Consider the following 18,926-nt stretch of genomic DNA (forward strand, 5'->3'; position numbering starts at 1 on the left):
ATGGCCAACAGGGACTCTGGGGTCAATGCCTCAAGGGGCGCGGGGGAGGGGCCAGGGACCCCCAGAGGCTCTGACTCCTGGGTAAACAGGCGCAGGGGCGGAGTTAACCCTGCGGGGGTGGAGTAGGGGCTTGGGGAGGACGCAGTGTCCCGGGCTGGGACCCAAGAGACCCTGTGGCTTCGCCGCTAACCCCTCCCAGTCCGGCCCAGAAAAGGAGACCAGCTCAGGCCCGCTGAATCGCAATGCCCAGGGGATGGTCTCAGGGTCTGCCGCGTCCCTCTCGGTGCCCGAGTGGGTTTGCCACTGTAGACTTTACACACACGCACACGCACACACACACACCCTGGAATGAGCTTTCCTTGTGCCCCTCAGAGGAAGGCTCCCTGGAATGAGTTAGTTGATTAGATAATGTGGCTTAAGGGAATTCGAAGTTGTTTAGGCAAAAGGAAGCCTGACTGAATTTCTCCCCACCTACCCCCCTTGTAGCTCCCCCAATCCCAGGATCATATCAACCCCAACCCCCTTCAGACTGGTTCCTGAGTTGCCATTTCGGGGGCTGGGCGCCAGGCCAGTCAGGAACAATGGCCAATGGAACTTGAGCTGCCAACTGCAACACCAGCACCGACTGCCCCCCCAAGACCCCCAAGTTTCCCTGCCCCCTCCTGCCTGGGAACCACCCTCCCACCACCACCCTCACCACCCGCAATACCCCTCCCATCCAAGGAACATCAATGCCCCTTTCATCCCCACTTGGCAGGGTCTACTGGAAAGAAGGAGAGGCCAAGAGGGAGGAGGTGACCCACAGTAGGAAAACTGGTCGGGCTAAAACCCAGCCTTCAACAACCCCAAATCTAAGGAGCTCCCCCTACATCCCCCAATTTGGAGCACCCAACTTTTCTTCTGTTCCTTTCTCCCACTCCCTTTATAACTTTTTCCCCAGAAACTGGCACAGAAGCTGGGCACCCTGGCTCCTCTCCTAGTCCCCTCTTCCCTCTGGATGCCAGTTTAACACTCTCCTGGACAAGGAAAAGCCTGCTGGAATAAGGGTCACAGCCAAAGGTGCGCAAGACAGGAGAGATCTCATCAGCACCAGAGGAACCTGGGGAGAGGGAGAGCCTCGAGTGAGAACTTTTGCCTGCAGGCTTTTCTTTGACAAAAGTCGTCTTACTTGGAGTGGGGGAGGGAAGGACCTGAAGGTTCCAGCATCTAAATTCGTCTCTGGGTCAGGATGACTCAGGGGGAACCTGATAAGGGGCCTACGCAGGGGCGCAGGGCAGGCAGGAGATGGGAAATTTCCACTGACATCCATTGGCTTCCTAGACCTTGGGGTCCCACCCAGCCTGCTGCAGGCAGAAGTAAGGCTGGTTCTACCCTAAGATACGGTTCTTCCATGTCAGGGCAGCTCCCAGCCCAACCAGGGTGTAAGTGTTGCAAGGACAATCTCTCTCTAAACTCTTTCCCTTTGGCCAGAGCAGCTTCACACTATACCTTCAAGTAAGCAAAAGTTTTAAGTATCTGTTATGTGCAAGCCACTGTGTAGATGAAATTCAAAGTGTGCATCTGGTCACACCCTCTCTAGACATTTGTGATGAGAAATGACATTTTGACATTTGTCAAGAGAAGGTACAAACACAGGACAAGTTATATATAAGATCAATCATTTGGACAGTAAGTCCTGTAGCAGTAGTTTCCCACCCTTCTCAAGTGGGAGATTAGAGATTTCCAACCCCACATAATAGTTTTAGTATCCCCTGATGGAGAAAATACAAACTATGAATTCATCAATACTTTGAAGTAAGTTTCTGTCACAACATCTGTAAATGCAGTAATACCTACACATGCAAGGCATATTATTTACTCAGTTCACACTCACTCTTTATACATACAGATTCTAGGGCCCTTTGCAAGATTTCAGAAATCCTCACGCCAGGAGGCTGTGGCCCACAGTCTAGAAATCATTATCTTACTATAATTCAGAGAAGGAAAAGGGCTTTGTTCCTAGGATGAACCACCAAAATGAGAAGTGCAACCATGGAATACTTGAGTGGGAGTGAGGGACATTCTATCCAGGCAGAGAGCATGAAGGACAGTTTGGAGGCAGAAACATTCAGGTTACTTTGGAGAACTGAATAGTAGCTTCCCATATATTATCCCCTAATACCGTAAGGTTAGTGTTATCGTCCTCACTGTACAGATGAGAAAATTGAAACTCAGAAATGTTAGTGAGTTGCCCAAGTCCACTCAGCTAGTAAACGACATATCTAGGATTCATTTCCCCACCCAGGTCCATTCCACTCCAGGGACTATGCTCCTTCCACACCAAGTAGCCTGTCAAGTGTATAGCAATTAGGCCATATGACCCCAGCTAAAGAATAATCTGGTTCTTAGGTTTTTTGTTTCTTGGGGATTTTTTGTTTTGTTTTGTTTTGTTTTTGAGATGGGGTCTCACTCTATCAGCCAGGTGGGAGTGCGCTGACACAATCCTAGTTCACTGCAGCCCCAAACTCCCGGGCTCAAGCAATCCTCCCACTTCAGCCTCCTGAGTAGCTGGGACTACAGGTGCATGCCACCACTCCCAACTAATTTTTTTATTATTATTTATTTATCTAGAGACAAGGTCTCACTTTGTTGGCCTCCCAAAGTGCTGGAATTATAGGCATGAGCCACTGTGCCCTGCCCAAGAATAATGTTGATGAGAGGTGGGTGATGTTTGGTAGGGTAGATTGGGGCCTAGTTAGTTGTATAGGTCCTTGAATGCTAAGCAAAAAGATTTAGCAATGAGAAGCTATAGTATATCTTGAGCCATAGAATATTCTTGAGCAGGAGTAATAAAAAATACTGTTTTGTGAAAATTAATCTGATGGGGAGGAGGTGATAGAGATGGATTATGGGTGGGTGGGGGTGAAGAATTAGATTTAGGAAAGAGATCATTTAGAAACCAGAGTAGTCATCCAACTATGAGACGATAAGAACTTGAATAAGGGTGGAAGCAATAGGAATGGAAAGAAAGGCATAGATTTGTAAGACAAAGAAAAAAAACAGAAAGTGGTGGCATTATTAGATGGGAAAAGGAGGAAAGTCACCAGTCTCGTTGCTCTGTTTTAGGATCCGTGAGGTTCATCTATCTGTAGTGCTTCTGGCCAGAGAACAGGCCGAAGAGAGAAAACCCTGAGGAACATCTTTGACCTGCATAGAAACTTATCTGAAGATTTTCAGAATCTGAGCCTCACCCTCAGTCTATCCCAGTTTTATCCTGACCTGTCCACATCTGTTATACTCCAAGGCTTGCTGGGCCCAACACTGGAAGCTATTTAATGTTTCTATTGCGACTGGCCTTTTAAAGCCAGTGGGATTCTCCATGCTACACTTGAGCCTGGAGACTAGAAAACATGACAGCCTGTTTTCATTAATCCGTTTTCATTAACTGCTGTGGTCTGAATGTTTATGTTGTCCACAGATTCATATATTAAAATCCTAACTCCCGGCTGGACGCAGTGGGTCACACCTGTAATCCCAGCACTTTGGGAGGCTGAGGCAGGTGGATCACTTGAGGTCAGGTGTTTGAAACCAGCCTGGCCAACATGGCAAAACCCTGTCTCTACTAAAAATGCAAAAATTAGCCGGGCATAGTGGCTGGGCTAATCCCAGCTACTGGGGAGGCTGAGGCATGAGAGTCGCTTGAATCCTGGGACTGGAGGTTGCAGTGCCCCAGGATCATGCCACTGCATTCCAGCCAGACAGCAAGACTCCGTCTCAAAATAAATACACAAATAAATGAAATAAAATCCTAACTCCCAAAGTCATGGTATTAGGAGATGGGGCATTTTGGGGGGTGATTAAGTTTTATGAGGGCAGAGCCTTTCTGAATGGGATTCATACCCTTATAAATAGGCCCAAGGGAACTCATTCACCCCTTCTACCATGTGAGGACACAGCAAGAAGGTGCCATCTATAGACCAGAAAGCAGCCCTCACCAAACACTGAATCTGCCAGCACCTTGATCTTAGACTTCTCAGCCTTCAGAACTCTGAGAAATAAATGTCTGTTGTTTATAAGCCACCCAGTTTGATATTTTGTTCTAGCAGCCCAAACAGACTAAAACACCTTCCCTGGCCTCGCCTCAGCTTCTGTTGTGGGGCAGAGCATAAGGCAATTTGACTAGGACCCAGAGGATGGGTAAGCTTGGCTGAAATGATGGAAATGTGATCATCTGAAAAGGTCAGAAAGTTGGCAGTTTGCTCAATTCGGCATGCAAGGTAGGGAGACCAAAAGCCCCCTCCTTTGAAGGCAAGGGCTGTAGCTGGGGCCAGAAGTGATGTCACATAACCACTGCTGAGGTCATAGAATCTCCCCTCTCCTCCCTCTGTCTCCTCATTGCCACAGCCAACCGGCTCCCACATATCTGCACACACTTAAATACAAAGGCCGGGAAGGGTCAGACCACCATCCGGGTACTCTAAGGTACATAAAAGAGGTGGGGGAAAGAGAGGATCATTCAGTAGGTAGGATCCACACTGGTATCTCCAATGCTGGGAATGGGAGACTCATGCTGTAGTTGCGTAGGTGCAATGGGAGCTGGGAGGGAGAAAGGAGAGAGCAACAGGGAAGAGGGGAGCTGTTCCTGTTGCTGACTGATTTTACCATAACACTCATCCTCATTACTCCACAGTCCTCCCTCCCCCTCCTCCTTCACCCCCAAGTGTCTCCCACAACTGCCCTCCCCCACCTCTAGCTGACCATGGCATCAGAGGCAGAGAAAACATTCCATCGGTTTGCTGCGTTTGGAGAATCATCAAGCAGTGGCACTGAAATGAACAACAAGAACTTCTCCAAGCTGTGCAAAGACTGTGGCATCATGGATGGCAAGACAGTCACCTCCACGGACGTGGACATCGTGTTCAGCAAAGTCAAGTGAGGAGCCAAAAATATGGAGGTGGGGGTGAGAAGAACCTGCGAGGTAGTTGGCCACGGAGGGGTTCACGTGGTGGAACATTTGCAGTGGGCCTACCAAGCACCACAGGGTACCTGGCGCTGTGCTATTCTTTGTCTTCAAGACACTCACTGATTGATAGGACAAAAGAGGCCAAATCTGAGTGAGGCAAGAGTTGGACCTTGGAAGGTAATGCATTCATGCTCCAAAGTTTCTGGATTTCTGTCTAACTGACCAGGGCCAAGAACGCCCGAACCATCACGTTTCAACAGTTCAAAGAGGCAGTGAAGGAACTGGGCCAGAAGCGCTTCAAAGGGAAGAGTCCAGATGAAGTCCTGGAGAACATTTATGGACTCATGGAGGGCAAAGACCCAGCCACCACTGGCGCTACTGTGAGTGACAGCCTTCATCCCCTTGACCCTACTTCCCTAAATCCCCATTGTTCCAGTCTACCCTCCCTAACCCTGCCACCTGTGTGACTGTAGAGACAGGGCAGAAACAGACTTTAGAGATCATCTAGACATTCCTGAAGTCAGGAAAATGTGGCCCAGAGAAGGGAAGTGACTTGCCCAAGGTCCATGGCTATTTTAATAGTAGATTTAGACTAATTTCCAAGTGTCTAATATCTGAGCCAGGCAATTAGGGCTTGGTAGCTTTTGGAGGACATTAGTGTAGAGAATTTGGTACCTGATGCCCACTCCTCTTCCAATTCTTATTTAGGGTTTAATCTCAGGCCTCCTGCCTCTCACTTACTCCCTTTTTTAATTGTCCTGTCTGAACTAAAAGCTCTTTCTACAGTGGATATTGAGTCGGGGAGTGGGAGTGAAGTCCTCTGGCAGCAGCCTGGTCAGAATAACTCCTCTGGAAACAAAAAACCTACCCTCCCTCTGCACACGCCACACTCATTCCCACACCACACTCCTCCTCCCCCATGAGTGAATGGCTCTTACCAGAGTACCTGCCCACAGCTGTATCTGGGCCGTAAGAAAGCAGCACCCCATGCCAGTGGCAGAGCAAGAGCTCCGAGCACTTGTTCTAAGTATCTCGGGCCATCTTTGGGGAAGGGATATGACAGTGTAAGGAAAGGAAGAGAGCTCAAATCCATCCCTGGCTTGCAGAAAGCAACAACAGTGGGTGCAGTGGACCGTTTGACAGACACCAGCAAGTACACCGGCACCCACAAGGAGCGCTTTGATGAGAGTGGCAAGGGCAAGGGCATTGCGGGACGGGAAGAGATGACTGACAACACAGGCTATGTGAGTGGTTACAAGGGTTCTGGCACCTATGATAAGAAGACCAAGTAGAGAGGAGCTTCATCTTAGCCTGCTAGCCCCCTGACCCTGCATGTTTAACACCAGGGAGCTTGGAAAACAATAAACATCTGTGTGTGCAGCAGCCAAAATCTCTGTCTGTGAGGGACAGATGAGCCTACTAGTGTAGAGAGAGGGAGAAGAGGCAGCACGGGAGGGTGGGTTCTCAACCACACACCCTTCACTCTGCTTAGCCTTATGCCTACCAGCCATCAGTTAGCATTCCTCCTCAACAGCTGCTTCCAAGAACAGGATGGAAGAATATATTTGGAGTAAAGAGATGAACCAGATGTGGAGGTAAAAGTATCTACTACTTGTGTTCACACATTACTGATATCCACCTCTCCACCCCCACCCCTCAAAAGGGTGTAGCAATTCCTCATGTGATGGACTATGACTATATCACATATTAGATCCTTCCCTGTCCCTCCACCTTCCTCATCTGTTGCAATTCAGGTTTTTTGGGTGGAGGAGTAGAAGCCAGCTAAGGTTGCCTGACTTCTATTACAAATTTGTTCCAGAGCTGGGGTAAGGGGAGAGTCTATTTTCAACACCCAGCCCAGAACTAAGTTTTACCCCACATCACCTCCATCATGGGGCACATGGGACAGAAGAGCTTACTGACTGCTAAGGGTAGCTCAGGAAGATGGCCAGATGAGGCAGGCTGCCAGGATTCCAAGAGCAAGAGTTCTGGTGCACTGAAGAAAAAGCAATTAAATCACAACAGAGTCAGATGTGTGTTATTAACTTTTTATTTTGAATTGATCATGGGTTGACAGGAAGTTACAAAAAATAGTACAGAGGGGTCTCGTGTGCCCTTCACCCAGTTTCCCCCAGTGGTTACATCTTACATACTCAGATGTGGTTTTAGAAATTTATGTTCGATTAGAGCCGGGCCTGCCTCATTCTCTGCCTGGTCAGGGGCAGACTCTGGAGTCTGGGGGATTTGGGAGGAGCTTCTGGAAGAGAAGGGAAGCAGGAACCTCTGGGGAATGGGTGAGAGAAGATACCTTGAAATGCCAGTGAGCCAAGGTAAGAAGACTGGAAGAAAAAGAGGTTGGAAAAAGGAAGGCAGGGTGACTACGGTTGTTGGGAGTGTGGGGGAGACAGTCCTAGGCTCCATGGTAAGAGGAAGCAGGAGAGGACAGTTATATGAAGGGAGAAACCATGATTTCACAGAGAGAAGCAGGCTGGAAACTGGGGGTTGTGGGGAAGTGAGGCTAACATGAGTCTGAGGGCCTCAGGGAGGTTCCTATAGCTAGCCATATCCCCTGAGTAGGTGGGTGAGTGGAGGGAATTATAAGGGAACTGGGGGAGGCTGAGATGAGAAGGGTGGTGGGGATGGGGAGGTGAGACTCGGAGCTGGTGCCTGTTGCCATGGTGTGAGCTGAGGCCCTGGGCCTCCATCCAGGACTTAGGATCTGGCCCAGTGGGTGGACAGTCACTGCCAACTGGACACAGTCAACTTCTTGGGTGGGTTTTACTGTCTCTGGGAGAGGGAGGATGATGAGGAGGTGGGGGTGAAGAGGGGGTAAACAAGCTGGAAAGAACCTAGAAGATAGCACCACTTTGCATGGTGATCAAAGCCCTGGACATTTTCGCACCCACCTGGTCTCTTGGGAGGGGACCCTGCCTGCCTCATAAGTCAGGAAGGAAGTCTTGTTACAGGGATCAGAGTGTTGGAAATGGAGACAGCTGGCCTGTGGTGGTAGAGGTTGGGGAGTGGCTCAGGAATTAAATTCCCGAATAGAGACCAGCGATACCTATTGGATCAGCTTCATACTTGCGGGAGCAGAGTAGGTAGAGCTTCTGGTTGGTTAGGGTGGTATTATAGTAGCAGCTAGTGGGTGGCTGTTGGTGGCTCAGGGAGCAGACCGTGATGGGGAGGGAATCCTGGGTGAGTGTGCAGTATTCATTGTAATTCTCACAGAAGCTGTCACTATACTTGCAGAACTTCTGGATGGCCTTCCAAGGGGCATGTATCACATAATGGATCTTTGGGCAATCTGAATTTTGCATCTTGCCCCGCATATAGGACATCAGACCATTACAATAGCCCCGGAAACCCTTTGGGTAGTTAACCCTGGGATAGTCAATGCTTAAGGTATAGAAGTTCCTGCTGCCAATCTGCATCTTGATGTCCATGACCAGAGTTGGCCCTAGAACAAGCTGGAGGAAAAGGAGCCGGGTCACAGCTGGTGCCATTCTTCCTGCTGGTAGAGTTAAGGTGGTTGGGGGCAGCAGTGGGCCTGAAGTGGCTGTCTGCCACATCCCAGAGCCTCCAGCATTCCCAACCCAACAGTACTTTAGAGATCATCTCACCCATAACCAAGTTCTCATGACCCAGAAAGAGAAGATGCTTGCCCAAGGCCACCCAGACAACCAGCCACCTTCAGCCACCCCTCCTCCCCTGGTCCACCACAGAATCTCAGCCTCTGCAGAGTCTGTGAGCTACATTTGCAGAATAAGAGCTCTAACTGGTCCTTGGGTGAGAGACTCTTCCCAATTGTCCTTGGGCCCCTGGCACTCCTGCTAGTAAAAAATGCAGAGAAGAAAGAAGGAGCAGGCTGACCTGACAATTCTCTGGCAGCTGGGAGGAAGGACAGGAGCTGAAGATAGCTGGGTAGGGACGTGTATTCTTCTTGCCAAGGCCAAGACAGTCAAGAGATGAGGAGAGGCTAGAAAGGTTTCTAGGTAAAAATCAGTCTGGGAGGAGGGAATGTCCCCGAGTTTGATGAGCCCCTGTGCTAAGAGGGTTGGATGGGTGGGAGGAAAGAGGCATTACTATCTGGTTTCCTCCTCTACAGTGTCATTGGAACACTTACTTCCAATCTCCTTGCCAAAAGTTCCTTAGTGCCTGGGCTTTCTTTGATGTTTTCTCTGTTCCATAGCCTGTGCTCTCGTGGCAAGGTGAGTAGGAAAGCACTGTTATGTTTCTGAGGAACAAAGTGCTTCTTATTCCTGACCCTCAGAGAACAGAGCGTTCGCCACTTTGTCATCCCACTCACGGGAGCCCAGGAGGGCATGTACTCAGGGGCCTCCCACCAAAGTGCTGGGCTGAGAATCAAAGACCTCCATGTGGACTCCCCACAGTCCCTATCAGCCTTACTCCTGTCACACCCACAGCCCTCACCTGTGACCTCAGGCCCTGTCAGAGTTTGAGCACTACTGGAAATCTCTGCATGCTGACTCTGAAGCCTCAAACTTGGCAGTTTGGATTTGAAAGCATAACCTGAACATGAAAAGCTGTGGATGCCAGAGCCTGGCATGATCCGTTTCGTACTGTTGGTTGATCTCTGAGTGGTTTGCCATGCTGGGGAAAGGGCCACACTCTTATCTTTTTCATCAACATCTTCCCTTTCATCAGAATCAAAGAACTAGCTCCCTGGAAACTGCTAGCCCTCGCCCTTGACTTCCACAGGTCACTCAGCCTTGTTAGTCTGCAAGGTGTCTTCCAGATTTGGGGCCTCCTCTTAGGAGAGCCTTTTTACCTTTGCTGGACAGCAGAAAAGGGGAGTCAGAACACAGAAAGCTGAGTGCTCCAACGCCCTCAGTATAGCTCAGGAGGAGGGAGTAAGGCCGCAGAGAGACAGATTGGTGTTCCTCATGTAGAGCCCCCTAAACTGGCACTTTCTGACAGCACAAACTACAGTCCAAAATGGAATCCATCCTCCCCACAACTTGTTTCTCTTCCTGTGTTGTCTACCTCAGTTTCCCCGGTTACCTATGCAAGAAACCTGAAAGTGATCCTAGACCCCTCCACCTCCCCAATCCCAGCTACGGGGAGGCGGTCCTGCATGGTGGTTAAGATCAAGGCTTTTGAGTGAAACAGACCAGGAATTGAATCCTGCCTCTGCAGCTTACAAACTGCACACCATCTATCTGTTTACGAAACCACTGAAAGCTTCCTTGTTTCATCTGTTCATGAGGATAGTATTTTTAACCTCATGGCAGTATGAGGATCCATTAAGATGTATATCAAGAGTTTTTAGACCAGTGCCCGGCACATGGTGAGTCCTCAATATGAGCCTGAGTCCATCAGTCACACAGCCCTGACAATCTTAAACTTTTCCCAAGCCCATCTCTTCCATTCTTATTTCTTCCTCAGTGGACGCTCTCGTCTCGCCTGGACAGCACACACACTCCAACTCCAGTAAGACTCAACTCAAATATATCTCTTATACAACTTCAAGAGAAAAAGTGTGGTCCCTTCTTTCGTCTAAAACTCTGCAATAGCTTGTTTCTCATAGGGTAGGGGTGCCCAGTCTTTTGGCTTCCCTGGGCCACATTGGAAGAAGAATTGTCTTGGGCCACACATAAAATACACTATCACTAACGATAGCTGATGAGCTTAAAACATGCAAAAAAATTCATAATGTTTTAAGAAAGTTTACGAATTTGTGTTGGGCTGCATTCAAAGCCATCCTGGGCCACATGTGACCCGCGGGCCATGGGTTGGACAAGCTTGTCGTAGGGTATAGTCCAAACTACATCTCATAGGACATAAGACTTCCCATGATCTTGCACCTGCCCATGTGTACAACTGCATCTGCCTCCCTGCCTGCTTCCCACCTTGTCCCCCACCTCCTCTATGCCCTATCTGCTGCTGTCTCCTCTACCTGGAACCCTGCTGCTGCACCGTTCCTCGCCCCCATCTATTCCATGGTGCTAGCTCATGGAAAGACTCAACCCAGAGGTCCCACTTAGAAAGCCTCTGCTGGGAAGACCTCGCCAAGGAAGTGGGCACCGTCAAGCAAGTGAGGATAGAGCCCACATGGGCAGGTGGCTCATCTGTATTCTTCAGGCTGCTCAACAAGACAACACTGAGTGGGTGCCAATGCAGGGTGTTGCCTGAGCCTGGCTGACTCAAGCCTTTGCTTTGAGGAAGCCAACCACATTGTGGTCCCTGCCTTGAATCATGCCACCTCTTCCCTGGTCCCTCAAGGCTGCAGCTTCCCTGAGAATAGAAAGGGACTTTTTATACCTTTTGTTCTTCCTCTTCCTTCATTCCCCACCCACCCATCACCGCTCTTCGCTCCCCCCACCCAACACCACTCACTTCTGCCGCACAATTACAGAAACTGAACAGCACATTATAGAGGAAAGCATTCAGGACTTAAATGATTCAATGATGATGAGCCTTCGGCTTCCCAACTGCAATCCTGGTGATCTGTTCCCTAAAATCCTGTCCTAGAGGTGCTGATGCATAAGATTACTTCATCCATTCTGACAACCTCATCATGGTGTCATGTGCTCCGTAAGCCTGAGATTAGTGGGATTGTTACCCCATTACACCGGGTTTTACATACACAAGTATTACCCTAGAGATGAAAAACTAAGTTCTAGAGTGACAGTGGCTTGCTCAAGGTCATATGTCTAATTCAGTAGTTCCAGGGACAATTGGATAATGTCTGGAGACATTTTTGGTTGTCACAACCATGAGTTGCTACTGGCCTGTGGCCAGGGATATTGCTGAACATCCCACATTTCACAGGACAGCTCCCATAACAAAGAATTATCCAGACCAAGATGTAAATAACACTGAGGTTGTGAAGCCCTGGTTTAAATAATTAGCTAATCAAATTTCTTAACCAAAGCAGACTCACTAGTATCTTATGTATTAAAAAAACGATAAACATCTGGGACTTCAAAATATTTTTGTTAAACAAATGTTGATTGATTATAATGGTGCTGATTCTACCAGAAAAATGTGTATTGATAGTTCACCATTGAAACAATAACTGAGTTGTTTTTCCTGTAAAGATGACCCTCTGCATGTAATCATTTACACATTCTCTCCCTTCCCTCCCCAATGGTAAGCATTTATAGAACAACTGGCTAGGGTGGCAGGTGCAAGGGTGACTCCCTATAACTGAGGAGAACCCCAAAATTTTGCTCTGAGTGGGCTCACCATGATCTCATTGGCATTATCTTTTGCCCTGTCCAATTCAAGTTGCTCAAACAATATACTGTGTCACGGACAGTTCCTGGGCTGTCCTTGAACCTGAAGGATTGCCTCAGCCATCTCAACCTTCTTCTCATAGCATCACCTCAAACCCAGGGCTGAAGTCTAGAAGCCGTATTGTCACTTCCTCATCTGCTACCCATCTCTGTGGGCTGGAGGCAATCCCACCTCAGACTGGGATCATTCAGGAGCAGACGGAATGCCTTCTAAAAGTTGAATCAGTTAGGGTCACTTATATGCAAGGCATTATGCTATATACTGTGAAATGTGCAAAAGAAATGTAACAGGTGGTCCTCATCTTGTGGGAATTGACAGTCTAAGAGAAAAATAATACATACACATGAAGAAATAACCAGTGATTCAAGGCAGAAAATTATACATTCTGAAGACAGTAAATGCTGTAGGAATTTAGAGGTGAGAAAGATGTCTCTGAATTGGGAGGGTCAGAGAAAGTTTTCCTGAAGGGTCACCCTGGCTTGGAAATGGATCTCATGGTGAAGTTAGAAGTTCAGTGGAGATAAAGAGGATTAGGAAAGACATGCTTGAAAAATGGGGGGAAACCAGTCTGGCTGGGGTTGAGGCACTCAGTGGGAGAAAAGTCAGAGACAAAGTTAGAAAGACAGGTTTGCCCGATTGTGGCAGACCCTGATTACCAGGCTAAGGAAATGATACTTTGCTCTGTAGATAAATGGGGAGCTGGCAGGGCTTGTGAGACAAGGCCCCAGTGAACCCCCAAATCAGTTTCCTCTTTCCTCCCTCCTGGCTTGTCTAAACGCATTGGTCTGGGAGCCAAGGATTCCAAACTTCTGTCACTGCTGCCTCCTCCTGACCCACAGCTGTTCCAGGAAAGGTCATGGGAATTCAAGGACCTGAAGAAAGTCCCATATCTGACCTCAACTTGCTGTATGTTTCACTTTCTCAGTCTACAAAAATGAGCCCATTACCTTTATTTATCAAAGGACCAACAAAATTAGGATAACAGAACTTGGATCTGCTTTTGCTTGGAAGGAAACTCTCACGGGCTTTCCATTGGTATCCAGAGGCTGTGTGGAACTCCGGAAGGCAGAGAGGCTTGGCTCTGAAGGGTAGGCACCAATCCAGGCCCGGCCCTCCTCTCTCCCTTCCCCCTTCACTCCCTCCCAGCACAGGCGAGAGGAAGCAGCAGCTGTTGTCCTGTGGGGAAGACAGGCAGAGGTCCACCTGGCACTGTTGGGATTTTCACAACACCCGCCCCAACTTAAACACACACACAGCAACAGCCTAAGGAGAAGCTGGGCCAACAGCAGTGACTTCGACGATAGAATGAGAAGGAAGCAGGGGTAGAGATTGCTGGTGTAAGGGACTTTTTCTTCCCTTCTGTCTTCTCTCCCACTGTTTTGTCTTCTGCTCTTGCTCTCTCTCTCAAAGTCTTTCTTCTCCTCCTGTGAAACTCCTGAACCAGTCCCTGGCCTGATGCCTGAATCTTTTTGTTCTTCCTAAACTTGTCCCCCTTCCTCCATCTTTTTCTGTTGCCCCATGAATGCAGTGAAGCCAAAATAGCAAAATCAGCCTACCAAGTACAAGGTGAAGCAGATCTTGGAAGCTGGATAATTTGGGCACACAAACAAAATCACCTCGCTTATCCAAATAATTGAGGCAAAACAAAGATTTCAGTTGAATTGTACATATGGTAGGTTCGACTCAATTTCGATTTTCATGTGCAAACTTAAAACTTTACTCTCTTTTCCCTTTGGACTGAGGCAGTAGGGCCATGTTTATTTCACTTTCACACAGTCCTAAGGCAGCCTTCTACGCAGCCCAGCATACTCGAGTTGAAGAGCAAACTAGGATAATTATAATGTCAGGAAAACACAAGTGCAGAGGGAAATTTAAATCATGGCTTGAAAACATCCCACTCTAGGATAATGAGAAGTAGAAAGGAGACCAAGCTAGGCATTCAAATGAGCTTGCAGCCTTCCACCCAGCCTCCACTCCAAGGGCTAGACTGGCCTGTGCTGATACACATTTGATACACAGCCTGGTTTAAACCGTGGATTTTATCTCCTAACATTCATGTTTCTACGGCAGCAGGGGCATAATTCTCTATCCAGAACTTCTATCCAGAAGTTCAGCCTGCAAAGTTTGGGATACCTTAACAAAGAAGTGAACAGCTGCTCCCCCAACCAAGGCCTCGCTGAGGACAAACCAGAAGAGCCAGAGGCCTGTGTGAACTTGTTCTTGATTCTCTTTTGCCATCTAGTGGCATTTCTCATCTCCAGCACCACTTTTGCTTCTAAAGATCCTTCATCCTGACCCCCAACCCACAGCTGTGCTGTCCAGCTACTAAAATAATGCCCTCCTGGCCTCAAAACAAACTCCCCATCCTCCTGACTTAGAATCATAAATTCTGGACCAGAACACAAACTTTATGATCAGGATGGGTTGTGCGACTTCTCCACAGTTATAATCCACACAACAGCCAGGTAATCCTTTAAGCAGACACGTTCTTTATTCATCTACTTAGAACCCTTCCAGGGTTCCCTACTGTGCTTGGAGTAAAAGTCACAGCCTTCAAATGCTCTGTAAGTCTTCCCAATGACCTGGTCTCTGGTCCCTCTCTGAACTCTCAGTTACCTGCTCCAGCCACACTGGACACACTGCTGTTCCTCCAACACCTCAGGCATCTGTCTGCTCTGGGGCTTTTGCAGTGCTAGTCTCTTCACTTGGAACATTCTTCCTCCAGATAATCACAAGTTCACTCTTATCTTCAAGTCTCTGCCCCAGAGTCAGCGATTTCAACGATGTTACTTAAAATTACTGACCACCAACCCCTATACTGTTCTACTTTTTTCCCTAGCAATTATCACTTTGAGCAAAGTATACGTATTTTTTTTTACTGTCTTTCTCCAATGGAATGTAAGCTCCACAAAGGCAGGGACTTTTGTCTTTGTTTTTTGTTGTTGTTTGTTTGTTTGTTTGTTTGTTGAGACAGGGTCTCACTCTGTGACCCAGGCTGGAGTGCAGTGGTGCAATCATGATTTTCACTGCAGATTTTATCTCTCAAGCTCAAGCAATCCTCCCTCCTCAGCCTCTGGAGTAGCTGGGACCACAGGCATGCACCACCATGCCTGGCTAATTTTTCAAATTTTTTGTAGAGACAGGGTTTCGCCACATTGCCCAGGCTGGTCTTGAATTCGTGGCCTTAGGCAATCCTCCTGCCGTGGCCTCCCAAAGTGCTAGGATTACAGGTGTGGGCCACCATACCTGGCCATTTTTGCCTTTTTTGTTCAGTGATATATCCCAAGTACCTTGACACTTAGTAGATGCTCGATAAATGTTGACCACATGAATGAAGCATGCCCAAGATTCTGAGATTACCTACTACTTACAGGTAAATTCTGAAAACAAAAATATTCCTCATCTCAGTTTTACAGGCCTTCTCACCCACAGAGGGTGATGCTTCTCTGTCTTGGCGTCTCGGTTCTCCTGAGTGTCATATTCCAAGCTCACAAGAGCTTGGAGTAGCACTGACCCAGATGCTCCACACAGCTGTAACCACCACAAGGAACAGGACATACAAGGTGAAGGAAGCACTAAGGCAGGATGTCGAGAGCAGCAACACCAACAGCATTTTAAACACAAACATTTGGGCAGTATTAAAGTTCTGCAATTTTCAATAAAAAAGGGAGGGAACAAGTGAAACTGAGAGGTGTTGGCTGCCTTCTCCAGCTAAAGCCATGTGGCCTTGGTTGGTACCTGGAACTGGAGAGGCCCGTGAATCATTGTGGAATGGCTTCGCTATTGGGGATGGTGCCAGGCCTCGTGACAGTGATGATTCATTCGCCCACTTCCCTCGTGTCTCTTCCATCTCCTCCGAAAGATAACCAGTATCTCCAGATGACAAGGAACCAGACAAAGCATCTTTCTAGGCTGTCCTATCTGTGCCTCAGGTCAGAGAAGAAGCAACCCTTAACACCACAGTGATTGACTCTTCCCAGGATCATGGGCCAGAAGTGTATATGAGAGGATATGAATGACAACTCTTCCTGAAATTGATTTCAGTTGACACCTGGGTCAGGTGCTCTATTAAAGAGTCATTAAAACCATGTGGCCAGGGAACAAATACAGTCTTCGAATGTGACGATTCAAGCTTCCTCATTGCTGAACATGTTTAGGCAGGTACAGGCATCCTTAGGTGTCCACGTATTTGGGACATGTAAGTGGAGAGGCATGAACCTGATTCATTTCCTGATCCAGTGATGCTCCCAGCCCACCCCCAAACAGACACAGCGTAGCCCGGGCCAGCTCTTAAGGAGTTCAGGAGTGAGAAGAGGCCCTCAGAGATCTGACAGCCTAGGAGTGCGTGGACACCACCTCAGCCCACTGAGCAGGAGTCACAGCACGAAGACCAAGCACAAAGGTGAGGCTGTGGCAGGATCTGGGGAGGAGTGAGGACAGAGAAGGAGGGATGGGTTCTGATCCTGAGAGTACACTCAGGTGAGCGATAAAATGGATAAAGGAGGGACTGGATTTAGGGGAGATGAGGACACGCATTGGGGAAAGGGGAGAGTGATGTTGGGCATGGAGGCGAAAAATGAAAAAGAATGGGAACACAGACGAGATGGGAATCGGGAGAGGATGAGGCACAGACACAGGAACGTGGAGACACAAAAGGGATGAGACTTAAGGGAAAGGGGAGAGGACAAAGAGTGACAGGCAACAGGGACAGAATGAAGGGAACAGAAATACAAGATGAGAGATGGGGCCACAGGGTTGTTGTTGGGGCTGCCGTGGATGTGGACACACAGAAGAAGAGGCAGAGGTGAGACACAAAGTGAGGAAAGGAGACAACCGAGTAGGGAGATGGGTGACTAGCTCATATGAGCAGGTATAAGAGGACTAATTTCTCAACTGAACACCTCTGTCCCAGCGACCCCTGCCCTCCATTCTGACTGCTCCTCCTAAGAGAGATGGCACCGGCCAGAGCAGGATTCTGCCCCCTTCTGCTGCTTCTGTTGCTGGGGCTGTGGGTGGCAGAGATCCCAGTCAGTGCCAAGCCCAAGGGCATGACCTCATCACAGTGGTTTAAAATTCAGCACGTGCAGCCCAGCCCTCAAGCATGCAACTCAGCCATGAAAAACATTAACAAGCACACAAAACGGTGCAAAGACCTCAACACCTTCCTGCACGAGCCTTTCTCCAGTGTGGCTGCCACCTGCCAGACCCCCAAAATAGCCTGCAAGAATGGCGATAAAAACTGCCACCAGAGCCACGGGCCCGTGTCCCTGACCATGTGTAAGCTCACCTCAGGGAAGTATCCGAACTGCAGGTACAAAGAGAAGCGACAGAACAAGTCTTACGTAGTGGCCTGTAAGCCTCCCCAGAAAAAGGACTCTCAGCAATTCCACCTGGTTCCTGTACACTTGGACAGAGTCCTTTAGGTTTCCAGACTGGCTTGCTCTTTGGCTGAGCTTCAATTCCCTCTTCAGGCCTCCGCACCTCTCCCCTACACCCAGAGCATTCTCTTCCCCTCATCTCTTGGGGCTGTTCCTGGTTCAGCCTCTGCTGGGAGGCTGAAGCTGACACTCTGGTGAGCTGCGCTCTAGAGGGATGGCTTTTCATCTTTTTGTTGCTGTTTTCCCAGATGCTTATCCCCAAGAAACAGCAAGCTCAGGTCTGTGGGTTCCCTGGTCTATGCCATTGCACATGTCTCCCCTGCCCCCTGGCATTAGGGCAGCATGACAAGGAGAGGAAATAAATGGAAAGGGGGCATATGGGATTTGTGGACACAGCTGTTTCTGTTCCTGAACTAGAAGTCTTCCCCCGCTCTGACGTGGCAGTGAGGTGACCTGAAGGAAAGAAAAATATAAATAAATACCACTTCATATTTGTATAGAATCCTCTAATCCCTTGTGACATACACTTGACAGGGATTGTATGCCTTCTTTATGGATGAGGAAATTAAGGTTTTAGAAAGCTTAATGAATTAAAGAGCTTGTCTAATTAGTTAGTAGCAGAACCTGGACTTGAACCTAGGTCTCCTTACTCTAAATACAGTGTACCTTCTACTCTACCAGTTGTGCAAGAAAGAAGTCACTGTTACAGAGGCAAGCGGTGAACTAGGTAAGAGTTCACCCATGAAGAAACGAGTGCTCTGAAGAGCCAGTTACCCTGTGTTGGCTGCAATAAAGGTCATTACCTCTCTAGCCAAGAGATTGTTTATGAGGTGCTCTGGCATTTTATTCCTTCTCTCTCTTCCTCTCTAACTGCCCCTCCCGTTTCTCTAGACCACTGCTCTTCCAACCTAGGCCCTGGACCTGGCTCTGGCCAGATCCCCTTGGCCTGAAGACATAAGGTAAAGGGAGTGTCTGAGCTTCATCCCCCAGATCCAGGATCACATTTCCTTTGACCTTAAGGGACTTCCGTGGCCCTGAGCCTGCTTGTCACAAACAGGCTGGTGGGAGCTGCCAGAGCTTCCTTCCTCCTGATAATGATCTCCCCTGCCTCATTGCTACCCTGGCTCTCCACTCTGGCAGTCTGCCCAGGCCTGAGGGGTTGAGATGCGAAAATGCCATTTCCCTGTCCCCCTGGGCTACAGATACCATTTCTCTCGTTCTGGGGAGTGGAGCTGGAGAAGGTATGGCTTGGTATTGGCCAGTCCTGATGGTCTCTCCAGCATTGCCTGACCAGCACCATCCCCTTCTGTCTTCCTTTATCTCAGTCCCAAACAAGCTGCATTGTG

General features: G+C 48.5%; 3 protein-coding genes across 3 annotated transcripts; 2 read left to right on the top strand and 1 right to left on the bottom strand.

Annotated features, from left to right (window-relative positions):
• The first annotated feature begins 4,257 nt into the window (after positions 1-4,257).
• TPPP2 (tubulin polymerization promoting protein family member 2) lies at positions 4,258-6,972 on the top strand. Its single transcript, XM_003804736.4, has 4 exons — positions 4,258-4,461; positions 4,670-4,911; positions 5,169-5,322; positions 6,049-6,972. The coding sequence occupies exons 2-4, from the start codon at positions 4,739-4,741 to the stop codon at positions 6,232-6,234; spliced, it is 513 nt and encodes a 170-aa protein (XP_003804784.1). The 5' UTR covers positions 4,258-4,461; positions 4,670-4,738; the 3' UTR covers positions 6,235-6,972.
• Positions 6,973-6,974: 2 nt separating this feature from the next.
• Positions 6,975-8,964, bottom strand: RNASE13 (ribonuclease A family member 13 (inactive)). The gene is made up of 2 exons (XM_057299813.1): positions 8,813-8,964; positions 6,975-8,453 (listed from the first exon to the last, which is right to left on the bottom strand). The coding sequence occupies exon 2, from the start codon at positions 8,443-8,445 to the stop codon at positions 7,975-7,977; it is 471 nt and encodes a 156-aa protein (XP_057155796.1). The 5' UTR covers positions 8,446-8,453; positions 8,813-8,964; the 3' UTR covers positions 6,975-7,974.
• A 7,559-nt stretch (positions 8,965-16,523) lies between these two features.
• RNASE7 (ribonuclease A family member 7) lies at positions 16,524-18,395 on the top strand. The gene is made up of 2 exons (XM_057299687.1): positions 16,524-16,604; positions 17,115-18,395. The coding sequence occupies exon 2, from the start codon at positions 17,155-17,157 to the stop codon at positions 17,623-17,625; it is 471 nt and encodes a 156-aa protein (XP_057155670.1). The 5' UTR covers positions 16,524-16,604; positions 17,115-17,154; the 3' UTR covers positions 17,626-18,395.
• Positions 18,396-18,926: the final 531 nt, after the last annotated feature.

Source organism: Pan paniscus, chromosome 15 (genome assembly GCF_029289425.2).
Source record: "Pan paniscus chromosome 15, NHGRI_mPanPan1-v2.0_pri, whole genome shotgun sequence".
NCBI classification, from domain to species: domain Eukaryota; kingdom Metazoa; phylum Chordata; class Mammalia; order Primates; family Hominidae; genus Pan; species Pan paniscus.

What these genes read in the sequence shown, in the direction of transcription:
- TPPP2 (XM_003804736.4), top strand. Translation starts at nt 4,739, where the DNA reads ATGGCATCAGAGGCAGAGAAAACATTCCATCGGTTTGCTGCGTTTGGA. An exon ending in ATCGTGTTCAGCAAAGTCAA is followed by an intron (nt 4,912 to 5,168) that starts GTGAGGAGCCAA and finishes CTAACTGACCAG; the next exon opens with GGCCAAGAACGCCCGAACCA. An exon ending in CAGCCACCACTGGCGCTACT is followed by an intron (nt 5,323 to 6,048) that starts GTGAGTGACAGC and finishes CCTGGCTTGCAG; the next exon opens with AAAGCAACAACAGTGGGTGC.
- RNASE7 (XM_057299687.1), top strand. Translation starts at nt 17,155, where the DNA reads ATGGCACCGGCCAGAGCAGGATTCTGCCCCCTTCTGCTGCTTCTGTTG.
- RNASE13 (XM_057299813.1), bottom strand. Translation starts at nt 8,445, where the DNA reads ATGGCACCAGCTGTGACCCGGCTCCTTTTCCTCCAGCTTGTTCTAGGG.